General features: G+C 47.2%; 1 protein-coding gene across 2 annotated transcripts in view; it reads right to left on the bottom strand.

The window, feature by feature from the left end:
- Nucleotides 1-308: 308 nt before the first annotated feature.
- Nucleotides 309-19,822, bottom strand: part of LOC139590432 (uncharacterized) — a 61,030-nt gene continuing 41,516 nt past the window's right edge. Inside the window, exons 4-5 of one of the 2 annotated variants that reach the window (XM_071428055.1) lie at nt 17,275-17,328; nt 309-2,718 (exon numbers count right to left, since the gene is read on the bottom strand). In XM_071428055.1, coding sequence (XP_071284156.1) covers nt 2,590-2,718; nt 17,275-17,328 — 183 coding nt within the window. In that variant the 3' untranslated portion in view covers nt 309-2,589. The remainder of the gene's footprint in view (nt 2,719-17,274; nt 17,329-19,822) is intronic. The other variant, XM_071428064.1, reaches the window with a different exon arrangement.

Here is a 19,822-nt window from a genome sequence, read left to right as displayed (position 1 = left end):
GAGGACAGATATGCAAGACCTCCTGAAGTTAAAATTACAAGCCAAAGACCATTTGGGTAGTTCCTCAAAAGCCAAAGTACCGTGTTGGTGAGGAAAGCACCAGTGAGGGACAATACACCATACCTCAAATGGAGCAGGTACACATACAAAGAGCCTAGCATTCATTTTGGACAAGCTCTTCATTTCCAAAGCCATTCACTTGCAGATGTGGCCTCCTTGCATTGTCAAGTGCTTGGGACTGGCTGCACTGTGTCACAGCTCACTCTACTCCACCCCCTCCATACCCCCACCCACAAACACACAGAATATAGCAGCTGTTACACTTTATTTCACTGTAGGGTTTTAAATTTTTTTTATTATTATTATTTTTTCTTCTGATTGAAAAAGAAAAGACAGAAAAGTTACAAAAGTAGTAAAAGGCAACAATATCCGCAGGACATCCCTGTTCCCTGCTCCCACCTGCTGGCTGGCAGAACACACCTCTGGGCCCCAGCACCTTGGCAGCTCTTGCTGAGCAAAGCCTGAGGCTGCAGGCCATGCAGGAGGCTGCCACCCCAGCCATTTGCACAAGGAACGTGCCTCTTAGATGGGTACCAGGCTATGGCTGTCCCATCCCCTGAGCACAGGGATTTGGTCCAAAGGAGCAATCCTTCCTGTCCTGCACTCGGCAGCCTGATCTGGCAGCAGTTAAAAAGCTGAGGTGTGCCATCAAAAGAAGAAAAGCAGAATTTCTACAGGGGCAGGAGGAATCAGCAGAGGAACTGCACTCTCTTGGAAATAGGGACTTGCAGGGAACCACGATGGTCTGCCAGAGGTCCCTCACCAGTAAACACAAGTGACCTCTTGGAGGTGGTGCTTGTGCAAGGGGTGGCCCAGCTGTCACAGTCTGGAGCCAAACAGCAGGCAGAGCTGGGACAGCATCAGGACAGACATCCCCTCACCACCTTGCCCAGCTGCTCTGCCTGCCTGAATGACAGCAGTTAGGGAGAAGAGGGGGGGTAGGGGATTCAGGTCCCCCACCTGAATCCCAAAGCCTACAGCCCTTGGACTTTCCCCAGGGGTCTCACTGAAGGGCCCAGACCAGCTCACTGGGTAGCCTCCTACTGGCAGCTGGACTGAGCATAGGTCTCAACCAGAGAGCAGCATCAAAGACTCTACACTGAGGCAGATTTAAAAAAAACAAAAATTATTTTGTATTACTCACAGTTGCTCCTCCTGATCTGGACAAACCACTTGCTTCCCCTTGCACTCAGGTACAGCCTCATGGTGGGCAATGCCTACACCAAGAGGTTACTCTCTCCACCTACTCTCTAGGTGCAGCAAGAGGAAAGGCCTTGTTCCTCTACCTCAACAGGAGAGGCAAGAGCTTGTCCTGTTAACTCCTGCCTTTAGCACAAAACACACACAGGCCCTGAGGACAGATCCCAGCAAAACACCAGTGGCAGCAAGGCCTAGCATGGTCCCAACAGCCACAGAACTGTCTGTGGAGAAATGTCCCCCACCTTCACTCAAACTCCCCTCCTACTTCTTCCATCAACAGACACAAAATCGACTTTTTCCCACTCCTTGCTTCATCTGGGAATATTGTCCCACTGATATCAGAGGAGTGTACCTGAATTTAACAAGGGGAGTGGAAAGCTTGCTGGAGACATTAAATTGGTTTGAGTTTGGTGGTACCAGTTACCTCCACCATCATGTTAGTGGGACAATGCTATGGAGAAGTGTGACATACCCCAGAACACACACTGCCTCAGCAGAGAGGAGATCCATGAGCACACAGTCACCCCCAAGTTCTTCTCTTTGGTGATGCTGAGAGGACTGAAGGTGGGTGCTGCATTTTCCTGGGTGGCTCAACAGAGACCTTCCAATTCTAAAATTTTATTCTAACCCCAGATCTACATATGGATGTCTCACTCTCCCATTTCAATCTCTTTTTGGGCAGTATCACTGAACTGCCAGCAGATCATCTGGAATGCACAGCTAAATGTGCCAGTTACTCCTCCACACACCTCCCTGTCCCCAGGTTTTCCACTTGAGAGAGCTTGATGTGAATGCAATTATAACAATCTCAGAGAGGGATCTTCTTGTTTTGCAAGCAGCTCTGTATAGCCTCTTTCTCCAATCCTGAGCTCACTTCTGAGTGGGAGAAGTGTCAGGTCTATAGCAAAGCACTGTAGACCCAGGTATCCTTGGGAAACTGACTGGATTTGGTTTCACAGCTTGATCACTCAACCCTGCTGCCATGCAGGTCACACCAACCCCTGAACACCTCCTGGATATCTTCAGTCGCCACCATCCTCACGTTTGACACTGCCTTGGTGGCAGTTCTTGCAGTTTGTGCACCTGACTGGTTTGCTTTGCCCTGAGAGACAAAACTCACTCCCTGTGCCACTGCTCAGCTCCATCAGTGGTATGCAAACAGGCACTGCTGCCAAGCCATTCGCTTCCTCCTGCCAGAGCAGCTGCGTTGCAAAGACGTCTCATTGCCCCTTCTTCTCCCACCCCTCCCCTTGGGTATCACCACCTCCCCTTCTCCCTGCCAGGCAGGACACTGGGTGATAGTTCCTGAGGTTTTTTGGAGAAACTCCTTCAGTAGGCACATGACGGTTCTTCCACTGGAGCTATGGGGCTCAGCGGCTTCAAGGTGCTGAGGGAACGGAAGGCAAAAGTGGAGGGATCGTACAGAAAGTGGGGCGGCGGGCGGCCTCCGTTGGTGCTCTGCAGAGGAATAAAAACAGGCATGAAGTCAGTGCTCATGTCAGCTGCAAACAGTGAAATTCCTGCCTTGAGTGCTCTGTGGTCCCCCTCTCTGATACAATTACACCTCCGTTATGGTGATGCTTGCACTAGCAGCCAATGGCACTAACAAAAGCACTGGGAGCACTTTGCTCCCATCCCTGTTCTTACCCTTCAAGATAAAAAGCAGGCACACCTCCCTTCCTCCAGGACTGAGGTCCCTAGGATCCACCTGACTAGGGCCCATGGCACCTGTAGCCACTAAGTGAAACAGGATAATCCATGATGCGTTTAGAGTACCAGAGTCAGAAAAGCATCACTACCAAAAGGTATCACATCGAAAAGCTAAATTCACTTGGCCTTGAAGTAAGATCTGGTACACTTTTAGAGCATGGAGACAAACCAAGTTATCTCTGGAAACACATTCTTCAGCCCCATTTTTCAACAGCTCTCCAATAAGGATTTACAAACCACTCTTTCTTAAAGTCCCAGGCATGCTAAAACTCTCCAGGGTTTTGGTTCCAGACTCCACAATTTGATGAGGAATGGCTGAGAATTGCTTGGAAGAAAAGATCCAACTCCCAAGGCCTTACAGACTTGTTTTACCATGGCCACTAAAGACCATTCTCTCCCCTTTTGCTCCCAGTGTTCAGGGCAGGTCCAGAGTAAGGAGGCCAGAAATAGTCATGTATGCCCTGCATGTGTGACAGGACAGAAATGCTGTTCTCCACCAGGCTGTGCTAGAATATGTAGATCCCAGAGGAATGATGGTGCCAAAGAAGTAATTCCACTCTGTTAGATGTGAAGAGCTTTCCTTTAACTTTTCAGGAACTTTGGTTTGTTTCTTTCCTTATGCAAGCAGAAGCACTAGTGGGACAGCTATTTCACTGATACTTTCTGGCTGGGAGAGGAGGTCTCACTTCTCCAGGGTCCAGGAGAGTGTTTAATCATGATTCTGTAGAATTCATTCCCAAGGAATATGTGGAAAGTTCAGTAGCTCAGAAACTCATGCAAACGTCCCCTACTCTCACTGCACTTCCATCACTCTTGGGAAGGGCTTTGCCACTATTTTCACAGAGGTCAGGAAAAAACCCAATGACAAACACGTTAGGAAAAAACCCAAAAACCTACAGGTTGGGCAGAGAAGTGATTGAGAGCAGCCCTGCAGGAAAAGACTTGGGGGTGGTGGTTGACGAAAAACTCAAGGTGAGCCAGCACTGTGCACTCACAGCTCAGAAAGCCAGTGGAATCCTGGGCTGCATCAAAAGCAGAATGGCCAGCAGGTCAAAGGAAGGGATTCTCCCCCTTTATCCTGTGTTGGTGAGACCTCACCTGGAATACTGTATCCAGCTGTGGAGTCCCCAACATGGAGTCCCCAACAGAAGAAGGAAATGAAATGGTTGGAGCAAGTCCAGAGGAAGACATGAAGTTGTTAAGAGGACTGGAGCACCTCCCCAGTGAAGACAGGCTGAGTACATTGGAGCTGTTCAGCCTGGAGGAAAGAAGGTAGCATGGAGACCTCACAGGAACCTTCCAGTGTCTGGAAAGGGGCTCCACAGAAACCAGAGAGAGACTCTTCCTCAAGAACTGTAGTGACAGGATAAGGAGTAATGGGTACAAATTGGAAGACGTGAAATTTAGTCTAGACATTAGGAAGAAATTCTTTCCTGTGAGGGTGATGAGACACTGGAACAGGTTGCCCAGAGAGGTTGTGAATACCCCAATCCTGGCAGTGTTCAAGGTGAGGGTGGATAAGGCCTTGAGCAGCCTGGTCTGATGGGAGGTGTCCCTTCCCATGGCAGGTGGGATTAGAACAGGATTATTTTTAGGGTCACTTCCAACTCTTAACATTCTATGTGATTCAGACTGGGCTCTGGTGTTATGTGACTCCCTGTTCCTTTTCTAGGCCTTTCCTAACTAGAACTATAGTCTCCTTGGCTTAGCCTGCACTGTGGGACTGTTCCTCGAAGAATAGGCTTTTTAGGAACATTTACCAATTCTGTCTAACAGAAGAGAGAGGTTGATTTTAGCATTTCAGATTCAGCTCTATCACACACCTAACAGCATGGCAAGGTGATGTTTTGATGCTTCCACCTCTCCTCTGCCTTTAACTTGTCATGACAAGGCAGCAACACACAAATACCTCCAAAAATCTGCTCAGATGGTTTGTCCCACCCAAACACACAGAAAATCAGAGTGAGCTTAGGAAGTGTCCAAGCCAGGCCCTGAGAGCTGCAATAACTGCAGCAGGATCTGGAAACCTCTTGTCTCCAAGGCTCTTGGTCACAGCTCAGCCCCACTGGGCAGCAGCCTTTATGTCAGGAAAGGCCTCTAAAAGCCAGTGTGGGCAGCATGTTCCTGCCTAGCTGGTATCTCTTCTGCAATTAAGATGGGCATTCGAGAATGGAAAATGCCAACATGGTGCTTGGCATCAGCTGTGCCTAGAGTTTCAGCCAGCAAATCATGCCCTGCTACATCCCCCTGACACCTTGGCCAGCAGCATAAGAAACAAGAGAGGCAGATTTAAGGGCCTTTACTCAATAGCCACCTGCTGTGGGGTTATATATGGTGTGTGCTCTGGCAGGCCTCAGAGCTGGAAGGTAACATAGCAACCCCTATTCAAAGCCAAGGGGCAGAATAAATCAGCACATTTGTCCTTCTCCAGAGCAGAGAAGGTCCCCTGCCAGTGCCAAGAGGGAATAGGAACAAAGAACCTGGCAGTCCCCTCCATTTTGAAATGCCAGACAGGATTAGGGAAGGCAGCTGAATCCGTTCATTTTTGGCAGACGACAGATGAAGAGGCCGGGGAAAGATGGCTCCAAAGGACAGACAAAAGTAATCTACAAAACCCACCAGGCTTTGGGTGGAAAGCTGTGCTGTGGTTTCTTTCTGGGTCTTCTTCTGGGGCCAATGTGTGGGGCAGAGAGCCTTCCCAGAGCACTGCCAGGACAATGGGCACAGAACAGGTGAGGCTGAAGGTCAGGGATGTAGGAAGATGCAGGAGGATGCTGAGATTGATGGGCAATCATGCAGCTGCAAGTAAGACTCAAAATGCACCCAATCCTGCCTCTTCATCCTGGCACCTCTCAAGCAGCCACAAGATGACCACTGGCTTTAAACAACTGCAGACAAGGGCTAAGTGAGAACGGGCTGTGCCCAGCTGCAGGCAGTAACAGGAGAGGCAGTAACCTGACTCCCTCATCCATAGCAACATCCTGATCAATCTGAACTCCTTTATAACACTGAGCCACACAGGATCCTCGTGCACCTGCTCCCTGACTGACAGGGCAGCACCTCTGGTACTGACCTTGCTGGAGGTAAGAAACCTCCAAATCCCTCAACTCTCTTCTTGCAGACGAGCATTTTTAGATTGGAGTTCATATCCAGCTCTAGGGATGACCAGGCCTGATCTGGCTTAGTTCAAGACACCATTTGGGATCACAGCATGTGGTGGTCTGGTCCTGATGAGTAGCACAAGGCAAAGCTCTGTAGATGTATTTTCAGAACAAAAACAGATAGAGCCAGCTGCCAGAGAGGGGAACATGTTCCTGCCACCCTGTGGCTTGGGCCAGCTGCCTCCCTGTAGTCTGGGCAAGCGTCCTAGCCAGCCTGCCCTTCTCCTTGGGAACACCATGCCTGGGGCTTAGCTTTGACTAGGGAAGGGTGATCAGAGTTGTTGCCGCTGCAGCAGGTCCCCAGGGAGCTTGCCATAAACCTGCCTGACAGCCCCTGGTGAGCAACCCCAGGCCAGCTCCTGCAGAGGCTCCTCAGAGCACAAACAATACGCACTTGACATTAAAGGATCATGTGTTCACTCTAATGGCATTCGGACAGCTGGGTACCGCTCACAGAACGGAGCCTAATATGGGCCCTGTGCTCATGGAAATCATTAACCAGAGCCCTCAATTTGCTAAGCAATCTATTTACACAGCTGGAGAATGGCCCGAGTCAGACTCACACGGCTGCCACAGGAGAGCACACAGGCTCACACATATACTCTGTCAAACACACGTGCTCACTCGCACATACTCACCTGCCTCAGGTTCTCCCCAGTACACAGGCGCTTCCCTGGTCACTTGTGCACATCCCTCTGGGCACACACAGACTCCTGACTCAGAAATCACAAGGAGGGCTGTTCTACTCATACAAACCTTGCCTGTTTGTAAAGTAATTCAAGCCATGCAGAACCAGAACTTCACAGCATCCAGGGGATGGTCTAAGGCACCACAGCTCATCACTGGCTCATCAGCTGCTCAGAACACAAGGTAGTTCCAGCACCTGGACATACCCACACTGCCCCACTGCATACCTGATTCGGGTTAGATGAGCTATTAAGGGAAGTAAACTCATCTTAGACATGTTTCAAGCGACTATGCACAAACCACCTTGGTCAAGGATGCCTCTTCACCCATGTACGTGAGCCTACACGTACAGTCCTGCCAACATGTACTGTTCTCACCAACACATTATCACCTTTAAATACAGGGGGGCAAATAAACAACCAGGTTTGAAACATATCTGAAGTGTATTAACAAAGAAGTACACCTAAATATAGTGAGTGGAGGGAGGTGCCTCAAAGAAGGCCAGTAAGATTAAACATCACAGAAGAAATGCTGATTTCAATCATATTAGCAGCTCTCAGAAAACAGACAAATGCACAAATGTTCCATAAACCCACCTGTAACATAACTGTACACTTCGGCAAGGAAAGAGTATAGAGGAAGAAGACAAACATGCAAAGCTAAATTTATTAATATGAAGCCACATTCCTCCTAGAAACAGGTCACTTACTTCTATGAAGTGTGGGAAAATATCTCAAATGCAGACAGTAATATGATTTTGGCCTCATGATTCTATGGAATCATGGTTCTCCTCTCTGGACAAAGCCAAAGTGAGAACAGGTCCAAGTAAGCTTTCAGCTGTGGAAATAGAACCCTCACAGGAGCAGGGAAATGCTCAACACAACAATGTCTTTGAAGAGAGTGGCATGCTAGGGAAGATGGAACATTAAAAGGACTCTTTGGTCCTCTTTCGTAAGAGCCCCAGTATCCAGGTGGGATTCAACCCAGATCAGCTTGTGCACTCTGCCAACCTGTCCCTACTCAAGGCCAATCCAGCATTGGAGTTCCTTCTTTCCTACTCTTGGGCCCCAGTGGCTGGGAAGTGCTGCTGAGCTCCATTTAAAGGATGCTGCCTTCCAGTGGTGGGTGAATGATCCCTTTGCAATCTGCAGACTCACTTGTTCAAAGTCCTTTGGGATGAAAGGCACCATGTAATTGCAAGCTGTAAAGGCACATCCGATTTCCACCACCACCCTGTGTGGAAAGGAATAAATCCCCAGAACAGCTTTGGCAAGGACAGATGCCTGCCTGGGATGCTGCCTGTCTGTGAGACAGCTGCCTTGCCCAGGAATGGGCAGAGCCAGAGGTAGCACCAATATTCAGGCAGGGCACAGAAAGAGTAAAGGCTGTCAGACTTCACAGAGGAACATTTACAGGTACACTGATTTAACTCCACTTTGTGCTTCTTCCTCTCACCCCTGCTAAGTGTTAGAAAATAAACTTCTTCACTCTTCAACTTTGATGTATGAAGCCATCCGCTGTGAGCAAGGGAAGGTGACACACATGCCTGCTTCTAGTTACATCTGTAATTCCAAACACTGTTCTGCCCAGGCTACTTCCCAACATCTCTGCCTCAGTTTCTTCAATGCATAATACATGTCCTGGTTTCTGCTGGGATAAAATTAATTTTCTGCCTAGTAGCTGGTATATCCTGTGACTTAGATTTAGGATGAGAATAATGGTGACAGCAATAACTAAAAATATCAGTCTGTCAAGCAGTGTTTATACTAAGTTAAGGACTTCTCAGCTTCTCCTGCCCTGACAGCAAGAAGGTTTGGAAGGGCATGAGAAGCTGGGAAGGAAACAGCCAGGACATCTGACTCAAACTGGACAAAGGACTTTTCCATACCATATGATGGCATTAAGCTGGTGTTTTGGCTTCCCAAGTAGCCATGATGCAGTCCTGCTTTCCTGGGTATGGCTGAACACCTGCCTGCCCATGCATGGGAAGCAGTGAATGAATTCCTTGTTTTGCTTCACTCGCTTTCAGTTTTTGTTTTCTCTATTAAATCATGTTTATCTCACCCCACAAGCCATCTCACATTTACCCTCCCAATTCTCTCCCCCAACCCACCGGGGTAGCAAGTTAGCAACTTCATCATGGGGTTAAGCCACAACAGTACACTACAGCCAGGATGAATTAATTAACTTTTAGGTGTTTCAACCTTCTGATGAGAGGCGATTTCTTTTCAATTACAGTCTTGCTTCAGGCAGTTTTCAAGAAATAGTCGCTGGCAAGCAGGACCAGCTCCTCCAGTGGAGCAACAATTCACATTTAACTGCTTATTCATTAACTCCGATAGGGCCTCTAACAATTTATTCCAGTCACAGACACAGAGCAGCTCAAGGAGGAAATTTTCACAGGCAAACTCCTTTCCTCCTGAAAGTCTGTCCTACACTCCCAGGTTCATAAAGAATTTTATTTCAAGGAATAGTAAAAAAATAGACCATGCCAGTACTTCACTTTATGACTACCCTTTTCTTTTCTCTTCCAAGAAAAAAAAATATAATCTCCAAATGTTGTTCTGACAAGGAACTCAAAACTTTGCAGTGGGCACTGTTTTCTTATGATTTTCATTGCCCCCCCCCCCCCCCCCAAAAGACTGAAAGACCTGTCTGCCATCACCAACATAAGGCTGCCAAACACCTTTTTCTTTCCATACCACCACATTGCAAAGAGCAGTTCAATGGTTTACAAACACATCACTGTTCCTCTTAGAAAGGTTTAAAAAAAAATTTAAAAAAAAAATCAAACATTTGCAAATGTGTGTGCAGAGTTGTGAGGTGGCAACTACCAGACTTACAGAGGTGCCACCAGACAGCCAGCACTGAACCTTTTTGGAAGGTACTTCAAAGGGCCTAGCAGATGCTTGTTGGTCACTTGCCCAAAAGCAGAAATAGCCAGTTTCAGCTCTGGGTCCTTGCTGGCACAAGCATGATAAGCCTTTCTTCTCCTCTCTCACACATCTTTAGATAGGTCTTTGACAAAGCTGACTACAAGCTTTGATTTTGCCTGCCTGACAACCTGAAGGAAAGAGGCTGCACAAAGAAAAGGGACAGATGGGTCATTCAGAGGGGCAGTCTGTCGGTGCTCCCTGGCCAAGCTGGGGAACTCACCACACCAGGGTCCCAGTAAAGACCATGCTCTGAAGACAAATCTCTTAGGACCAAGTGAATGAACCCATATTTCCCTACTAGTGAGCCATATCTTGCACCCACTTTTTTTCTTTCTGATAAGAAGTCGCCTGTGCTTCCTGCATACCTGCAGCAGGTCCTGCAAGTACTACAGGGTCTGCATGTGCCTGAGCAGAAGAGACAAGCACAAGAGTAGCTCCAAACAAACACAGACATGGCACAATCTGGCCCTAAATCTCCAAATGCATCTGAGTAGAGTCCTTAGTCTGGGTCTGTACACAAGTGACACTACCTCACCCTCTCCTTCCTCTCCACCCTCCCCGTTCCAGCCCTTGCTGTGCAGCAGGAACACCCTGCTCTCAGAGGGATCACAGCAGCTGCCTCAGAGTCCTCCTCCCTCGGGGCCAGGAAGGCCAGGTACCGTGCTTCCCACAGAGCCGGCACGTGGTGCGCGCCTGGGCGTGTGCAGCTTCCAGTTTGCATGAGGCCAGGGCGAGCAGATTCCCTCTGGCCAGGCAGGCTGGCACAGAGCTGCTCTCAACTTGAAGGGTACCCAAATTAAACCTGCAAAGTGAGGATTAATTAGCCTGGCATGAGCAGGCTGCGAACACATGCTGACATGGTGCGCTTGCCTCTGGACAAACCACCCCAGCTGTGGAAGCCAAGCACAGGAAAGTGGGAGTATTCTGGGAGAGGTGTGTGGGAAAAGAGGACCACAACTCCAGGGACTGGGAGAGGCAATGGGTACCAGGTTCCCACAGCCACACGAACAAAAAGGTAGCAGAACTGCAGTGGGCCTGGACACAGTGAGCAGACGTGTCTAATCAGCCATCTTGGACTTGAAGCTCTGACAGAGAACAGTGGCTCTCTGTGACCCTGTGCCAACCCCTACATCTCTCTCTGCTCCATCACCCAGATATGACCTAGAAGTCATTAAATCTGACCCCCTTTCTCTGTGAAACACACCTTGCCACTTCCCACTCCCTTGAACCACAGTGCCACTAGCCATAGCCAGCATTGACACACAAGGCTATCCCAGAAGCAAGTGGGCTGCACCTTGTTTCTACCACTCCTCACCTCCCCGTATCCTTAAACCAGACCTACAACCCACATCAGACCACAAAGCAGGAACAGTGCTGAAAATAGGAAGTCAGCCTCCTCACTCACCATCCACTTGCTCTTTCATGGTGCTGTGTGGATTAGAGTCTTGGTTATTCCACAAAGTCTGTTCTGTGGGCACTTACATAATTCAACAGGTGTGAGGACATACATGGCAGGAATTTATGAAAAGCAGGAAGCAATAAAAGTTCTTATCCTTACAGAAACAGAAGAGAGACATGACAGTCCCACTTCTACCTGCTGTGGGCAGGCTAAAGGCTGGTTAGCCTTTGCCATGAAATCCAGTAAAAATCAGATATTTGGAGTAGTTTTTAACAGACAGAGGCATTCCCCCCCTGGCTACACAGAACCCTTCCCCAAACTGAGGAAACGCTGGACAAAGTCTTTTGTCAGGAATTATCCAGAACAAGGGCTGGTGTTCTCCAGGACCAACTATCATTTCCAGCAGGCAGTTCAGTGGTTGGGTTGGGAGGAGTGTAGGATACCCAAAGGGATATTCATGCTCCCACTTAGCAGAGGGCCTTCTACATTCTGCTCAGCTGAGGCATGCCCATCAACTGGAGCCAAGACACCACAGGGGAAAGTGGAACATCAAAATCTCCATGAGGGGTTTCTGACCATAAAGTAATGCAAGGCTGTGACTGGCCAGGGAGGCAAGTCTCTCTTGCTCATTCTAAGAACAGGGTCAGGTTTAGACACTCAGTCACATACTAGAATCAACCAGGAAGGTTTGAGAAACTGTTTGTAAGCTGCAGTTTAGGATTTCTGCTGCCTGAGATGCCCTAGGTATTTATACTCATGATATGGTATGAATAAGGACACAGCTCTAGGAACATGGCCTAAAGTTCTCATCACCCTATCTCTCTTCAGGTGAGTTACACTTTCTGCTGGTTTCTCAGTGTAACTCTCTCTGAAATTGCAACTGTGGTATTTATCTGCATATTTATACGCATCCAATGCTAAATGTTGCACAGCTCCTTGGGAGCCTGTGATGGAAGGAGCAACATCTGTGGGGTTTATATATATACACACACACATATATAGATACATATATACATATATATATATGTACATATATGTATGTATACACACACTGAACCTTCTAATTTTTTAGAAATCTTTACTTAGGGCTGCACAGCCAGAACCAGAGGTTCTGGTTGCACCAATACTGCTCTGTCACCTGGTATGCCTTGTACATGTGAATAGCTTGGGCATCTGCCCAGAAGGCTCTGGCCAGCATATCTCCTGTTCAGCTCCAAGCTGAAAAGGTCCCTTGTTTTAGAAGAAGAAAAGCCAGCATGTTTCTGCAGTGGCCTTTCAGGATGCAGAGTAAGAGATAAGAGACAGGGAAGTCATTCCAGGGATCTGGCCCCTGTCCAAGCAGAGGGTGTTCTCAACGTTGATAAGATCAAGGCAAGAGCACAAGAGGTTTATGTTCAATTTAAAATTCTTATTTTTACATAGCAGAAAACATCTTTCTGATCAGCCAGTTATCAGATTGGCCTTGAAATCCTTCCTTCCTTTCTGCCAGCCCCAACAAGATCCTTGAGACACAACTGGTAAGCCCCTGGGTGTCTTCTACCCACCTACTGCTGTAAAGACTAGCTCAGCTCTACTAATCCCATTCAGAGACTGCATGTAGAAGTTTGTCAAGGAAGAACAAAAATGGAAAGGAATAAATGACAGACTTTCAACCCTCATCCCAAGATAGCCTGGAGAATTGAAGACTGGTGATATTATAGATACACTAGAAGACAGGTCTCTGCATTCAGAGCTGGCCAAGCCTGGTCTAGGGCAGAGTTGCACCCCATGAGCACAGGGCCACCCAGTCATCCTCCTTCCAGCAATGAGGAATCGTCTCCATTGCAAAACAGCTCGCCAGGCAAACACGCTCTGGACACCAAAACAGCCACAACATGTGTGTGCCCCTCCCCACTTCCAGTGCCTTGCTTCCAGTGACAGACATGACACGGCTGACACTTTGGGGCACCAGGGACCAGGTCCGTACACTCACACTGCCCAGCTCATGTGCCACACGCACACAGGCCAACACCTGCCCCGGCCTTGCAGTGGCATGTGCTTTGTACAAATCCATAGTTCATGTATATGCTGTCACCTCTAATTTATCTCTGCTCACCTGCCCACAGGGGATGATTCTTCTGTTCCATTATCCTTTACTGGGTGGAAACAGAAGCAAGGTTTTTTCCCTTTTTAATGTTATTTGCTCTTCACTGTAGGCTGCCACCTCTCAAAGCTGCTATTCCTGAAAACATTTCAAACTGAACTGCTGCACACTAGAAAAGGTTACCAATCTCTCTTCCATAACTGTTAGGTTCTTAGAGTAGTCACATCCCACTTTCCCATTGTTCCACTTAAGTGAGGAGGAACCACTGAGTGAGTGGAAAGGCTGTAGCTGATCACCACCTGAGATGGCCCTTGGGAAACTTAAGCACAGGAAACAACAGCAAGGTGACACCCTAGTGTTAAAACAGCAGCAAAACCTACTTAGCAGCAGGTCACCTGCTTAAGAAAGACTACCAAGGACCACAAACATTTCCAAAGGCCGTAGCTGTGTTTCCATGCCAGAGAGCAGAGACACTGCCCTCCCATTTCACCTTCCCATGGGAGACTCTTCCAGCAGAAGACAGAGGAAGGAATAGCTGTAATGGTCCATGAAAAAACAACGCCTTGCACCCTGACACACCAGCAAAGCCCCAAGACATCAAGGCAACCAAAGTATTTTTTAAAAGCAGGCATCAGCTCACAACCACATGAGACACTGATCTCAGCGAGAACAGGATGAAAATGCTTCACTGCTGATGATATTAGAAGGTCACTGTCATTGTCCTCACACAAGATGGAATAAGCACGATCCTTTCTCCTACAAGTTATTCAGCAGCAGGAGACCTGAAGGGAGAAAGCAAGGATCCTTATTTCAAATCCCTGGCACAAGCCATTAGATATCCTGCCTGCTCCTCAGATCAGTCCACACGCTGCCTGTTTATCCAGCTGTACGCTGTCTGGATATCTGTGACTATCTCAGTTCAGAAAGAGACTCTACCTGATCTGAAACAGGAACTGTGCATCAGTGCTGCAGTGACACAAGCAAAGTGGTTCACACGGTGATGTTTCCTGTTCAGACACACAGACAGAGAGCTGCCTGGTTCCTCTTGTAACTGCTCATCAACCCATCACTGTGAGATCTGTCTTCATTTCTTCTACCCTCACCACAATGGACAGGTTCCAACGATGAACCTGTGCCACCAGACCCTCAGCAACAGGGAGCCAAGCCTCTCACCTTGCCTCCTGCTATCACTCTTGCCAAAATGCCACATTCAGTAGGGCCTTAGAATAGCCCTTCCAATAAAACTTTGGTCCCTAGTGTGCTCTGACTCCACTGCTGAATGCTGGACAAGACCCAGAAATTACAGAAAGGTTGAGGTTGCTCTAGAGATAGCTGAGTTCAAACCCCCTCCTCTGAGCAGGGTCAGCAGGAGCCTGTTGCCCAGGACTGCATCCTGGCACACCATGGCTCTTTCCATGGACAGAGATTCCACAATTTCCCTGGGCAACCTGAATATCCTACATTTCTACTTGTGCCCATTACCTCTTTTTCTGCTGCTGGGCAACACTGAGAAGGAATACCATGCCAAGCATGTCCTGCTGGCTGGATTGAGGTTTACCTTTATATGATGAGAGCATGGCACTGTGTTTCAGAAGTATTGACCTCTCTCAGCTGTTTCCAGAGCTGAGGCACTTCAGCAAAGAGTTCTGCCAGGGACCTTCTGCTTCCTTCCTCAGCTGGGTACACAAAAGTGGGAATTCACAATCCCTTGAAAAATGGAGGCAAAAAATGCACCTTTACTTAACAGCTCTGCCATCACAACAGACCAGCAAGAGGCTGTGAAGCATCACATGCTATTACCATGGAAGCCACAAGTGCCTCAGGTGGAGAGGCATTGCCCCAGCTTGGCAAGGCGGGCCAGAGAAGAGTGGATTTTGTGCCATCTGTCAGAAAAGTGTGCTCTCAGTTTCTGCTGTTTATTTTACTGCAAGCTGACGTGGGCTCCAGGAGCAAAGGGATAATTCTCCTTTCAGATTCTCCAGGGGCACAATAGTAAGCCACAATAATGAGCTTAAGGTGTCACAAAACCACCTCACCAAGGAATCACTGAAACCCAAGGGACTGGAGAACCATCACCAAGCACCACTGGAAATAGCTGGTGTCCAGGGACAGACACCCAGGAAAAACCCAGTGAAAGAGCACAGGGCAGGCATAAAGGAAGGTGATAAACAAGATGTGCTAAAACATTGCAGCAGGATTAGACAGCTGGTGGGTCTGAAGGACAGGCACAGCCTGGGGAGAGCTTGTGGGGCACAGAAGGACACAACTATATTGAAAACAATCCAGGCAGAAGCACATGAAAGCACATAAAAGATCAAGATTAATTGTGCAGTCAGAAGTACTGGGTCACTGTGGGGCTGCTGGAAGACAGGACTGAAGAGCCCTGACAGAAGGTGTTTGAGAAGTCAGAAAAATACCACCCCCAGCTGTGCACCAGGCTCCAGCCAGCTCTACCTGCTCCTCCTCCTCTCAGATACCAAATTCATTTCCAGAGCACTGATGGGCAAGGACATCCAACAGCATGCTGCTTATCAACTGCAGCACTTCTGGGTACACAAAGGCAGCGTTCCTACTGCCTGCTGGGCAAGGTAAAAACCTTGAAAGGATCCTGGTCTGTCATTCATCCCTCTTGCGAGGCTATAAGAAACACTGCAATGAAAACAGCAGCTCCATCATGAAGGATATTTGTTTTCTTCCCCTAATCTGTTTTTGCCTGTGTATCACAAACATGGAGAATCAGGTGGACTGAGGTACACTGCTTTGGTGACAACAAGCAAGGTCACTAACAAACAGAATTTTAGAATGTTTTGGGTTGGAAGGGACCTTCAAGATCATCTAGTTCCAATACCCCTGCCATGACAAGGACACCTTCTACTAGACCAAATTGCTCAGAACCCCATTCAACCTGGCCACAATTCTTCCAGGGATGGGGCAACCACAACTTCTCTGTTCCAGTCACCCTCACTGTAAAGAATTTCTTCACAAAATTTTATCTAAATCTACTGTCCTTCAGCTTAAAGCCATTCCCCTTGTTCTATCACTACACATCCCTGTGAAAAGTTCCTCTCCAGCTCCCTTGTACCCTTCCAGTGTCCTTTAGGTACTGGAAGGTGGTACAAGCTCTCCTAGGAGTCTTATCTTCTCTAGGCAGAGCAGCCCCTGCTTTCTCTGCCTGTTGTTGTAGGGAAGGTGCTGCAGTCCTCTTAACAACTTCACAGCCCTCCTCTGGACTTGCTCCAACAGTCCCTTTGTTCAGGGACTCCAGAGCTGGATGCAGCATGCCAGGTAGGGTCTCACCAGAGCAGAGAAGAGGGGGAGAATCACCTCCCTCAACCTGCTTGTCACATTTCTCTTGGATTCAGCCCAGGATACATCTCCCATATGACCATACAGCACTGACCAAAAGAAATACAAGGTACCCACAAAGGAAGCAGGAGTTGGCTGATGAGTCCAGCAGTGTGCTGCTAAAGACAAAACTCTCAGAGGGGCAGGTAACAAAATCTACAAGGACAAGACTTGAGCATATCTGATAGGGCTGCAGGCTGTCAAGCATGGAGAGGCTCAGGACACTGCAGCTTCAGCCCAGCTACAAAGTCATCCAAGCAATGTAGCTCTTACCAGTCATCACCCAGTCCCATATCCCACCTGGTTCTGCAAACATTAGTGCATCATGCAGGGACAATCCCTTTTCTCCTCTCACCCCTACCAAACACCACTTGGTCAAGAAGCATCCAGATGACACCCTACCAGACAGCTATGCTGTATGAACTCACAGCATGGGATGTAGACTTTGATACCAAGGAAGATTTGAAACCATGGTCTCCAAAATAGAAAAGACAATGTATTATTAGCCTTGTCAGCACCTAACCTAAATTGCAACTACATTCTATACTCCACACTAGCAACTTTTGTTATGCAGCTGATCAAGCCACAAGAAATCCCCAGAAATCATCTTCTGGACACAGATGTTCAGTGAGAACAACCACATTAGGTATATGTGGGAAGATGAAGGAACTGCACTAGAAAAGGGCAACTTACACGAATTTTAATTACTCTAGTCTTCGCTCCACAATTCTTCTTGAGCAGCATCTTCTGAAAGAAAAGTAGAATCCAGGAATTAGTAGAAATAGCATGAATGAACAGAAAGAGGGATATTGTAAGGAGTCCCTTTCAATCAAAACTTCATTAAAACAAGATGGATGGATGGTTAAGTTAGATATGAAAGATTAAGAATTACCAACGGTGGCCAGCAAGTAAATCAACCTAATCTGAGACTGTCTCACACATCCTGCACAGAGTCCTCTGGCCTAGGTTTTGAAGGAACACCCAAGAAATTTCACAAGGAAATATATAGAACAACTGCCTGAAAGGAAATTTCTTCTCAATTTCCATCAACTAGTGGTTAAACTTTGCCCTGAAGCAGGTGAATTTATCTTCCTTTACAAAGGAAAAAATGGTCTATTTCATGTAAATGTGGATGTTCCCATTATTAAACAGATATTTTCATTATGCTTATTTATTTAGAATGAAAAAAGAAAGGCAAAAAGCACCTGCCTGCAGTTCTAAATCTCTTTGCCATATACTGCAAGAGTCATTCAAGTTGTCATAACATGAACCACACAACTTAGCAAACAGGATATACTTGAACCAGCAATTATTCTGGGAAATTACAAAAATAAACAGGTGAGTTGAAGTTCTATCCCAGTTTGGAGGCAGTGGTTTGAAAGCTGGCAAGTGAATAAAATCATTCTTTCCCCTCAAAAATTGTCACGAAACAACTCCCAAGTGGAAAAACAAAGCTTCAAGAGAACAGTCCTTTCATTAAAAAATATTTTAACTGTATTTTTCATACTGAAAAACCTGGTGAGGGAGACATGTCTGGAAGAATCTTCTCCATCAGCTTTTGAAAGTAATAAAAGATTTTCCTCGCTTCTGTTTTTAACACTTCTCCAGTTGGAAAGCCGAGTGAAGTATGGGAAAGCACTCCCCACAACCACATGCTTTTACAAAGCAACTGAAGTGTTTTTCAGATGAAGCTCTTAAAGGCTGTAGAAAGACATCCCACCATTTTACCAACATGAGTGGTAAATAGTGAGACCTTTCTATTTTCTCTCTTTTTGTCTGTTTTTTTATCATTCTGCTTTCTCCAGCACAAAGCAAGATAAAAAGCAACACAGTACAGGGAGGCTTGGAAACTCAAAAAGCTTAAAAAATCCAAAACATACAAACAACCTCCAAAAAATTCAGAAGAAAAAGCACCACCCCAAAACTGAAGTCAGTGCTTAGGTGAAAGTATTTATTATTTTTCCAGTAGAAAGTACTGCTGGGAGGTGGGAAGTATTTCCATTCTTCCACCACCCTCTGTCACTCTACATCCCATAAGCACGTCTTTGCAGTCCCAATCCACATTACTGCCCAGAACTTGGAGAGGGAGTTAGAGATCCACCCAGCATTTCTAAGCACATCAGACTCTTTGATCTAAAATCCAGAACTTGGCGCACACACACGCCCCACTTTGAAACTTTCACATGAATAGTTTGGGGCTCAAGGACAGTGTATTTTACTATCCAAGCATGCATGGGGGAAGAAGGGAGGTGCTGCAAGGATTTTGAGCTTTTTCTTTCTTGTTAATCCTTTAGCAGGTGAATCCTACTGCTGTGTCCATTATTCAAAGGGCTCAAGAGTAGCCATGCTTGACTGCTCTGGTCCAGGTCTGACCTGGCAGCACAGCTCCAAGGTTTCTAACCCAAGAGGACCCAACAGTTTTTTGCACAAACCAGGCAGGAGACAAAGGGAACTGCTGAACTGAACTAGCCCAGCCCACAGCTGTCCAACTAAACAAGTAATCCTGGGAATTCATATAAAATATTGCAGGATTCAGCTCCCAGCCAGGCTGCAAGGCACTATGGTATGGCTGTGAGGTTTCTTTCTTCTGCCTTTCTTAAGGCCCTCTTTCTTAAGAGAAGGAAGGAGACCTTGGTAGAGCTGACAAAACCCAGAGTGCAAGGAAGGGCAAAGTGAGGAGCTGTGAGGTCTTGCAAAGTTTTGGTCTCTCCTTCAGTTTTTCTTCCAGGTGCTGTGAAATGTTGGCTGGTGGGATGAGGAAGGGTAGGCTAGACAGCTCAAGCCACAGGTGGGATACAATGTGCAAGACAAAGTCAGGTTGAGCAATGAAAATTAGAATAAGGATTCATGATTTTGAGCCCCATCCTTTAGGGGAAGAATGCTGTTAGAGCAGAACATACCCTGCTGCATCCCATATGACTTCAAGCAAGACCCTCAGCTTCCCAAGGCTACTGTAAAGCTGAGCTTTATAGTGGTACTTGGCTGAACAGCCAGGATGAAGTGAGGCTGTGACACAGAATTCTACATTGCCTCAGTAGCACCACTGAATCCTCTGCTGAAAGGGGAAAAACAGAGCTCTGCTGGCCAAGGAGCAACTGAAACACCTTCCAGTACAGTCCAGTGGGATGAAATACATGGGGACCATGTGAGCATGCTAGGCATTTCACCACACCCACAGGTCCCCATGACTTCATCAAGGTGCAACAAAAGGCATCATTTCCCAACTAAAATCAGAGAGGCA

The sequence above is a fragment of the Agelaius tricolor genome, unplaced genomic scaffold (assembly GCF_023055355.1).
Source record: "Agelaius tricolor isolate 1412-34295 unplaced genomic scaffold, bAgeTri1.0.p SCAF_1, whole genome shotgun sequence".
In the NCBI taxonomy this organism is placed as follows: domain Eukaryota; kingdom Metazoa; phylum Chordata; class Aves; order Passeriformes; family Icteridae; genus Agelaius; species Agelaius tricolor.
Note: the sequence above shows the minus strand (reverse complement) of the source record. Positions and strands in the feature narration are given on the sequence as shown.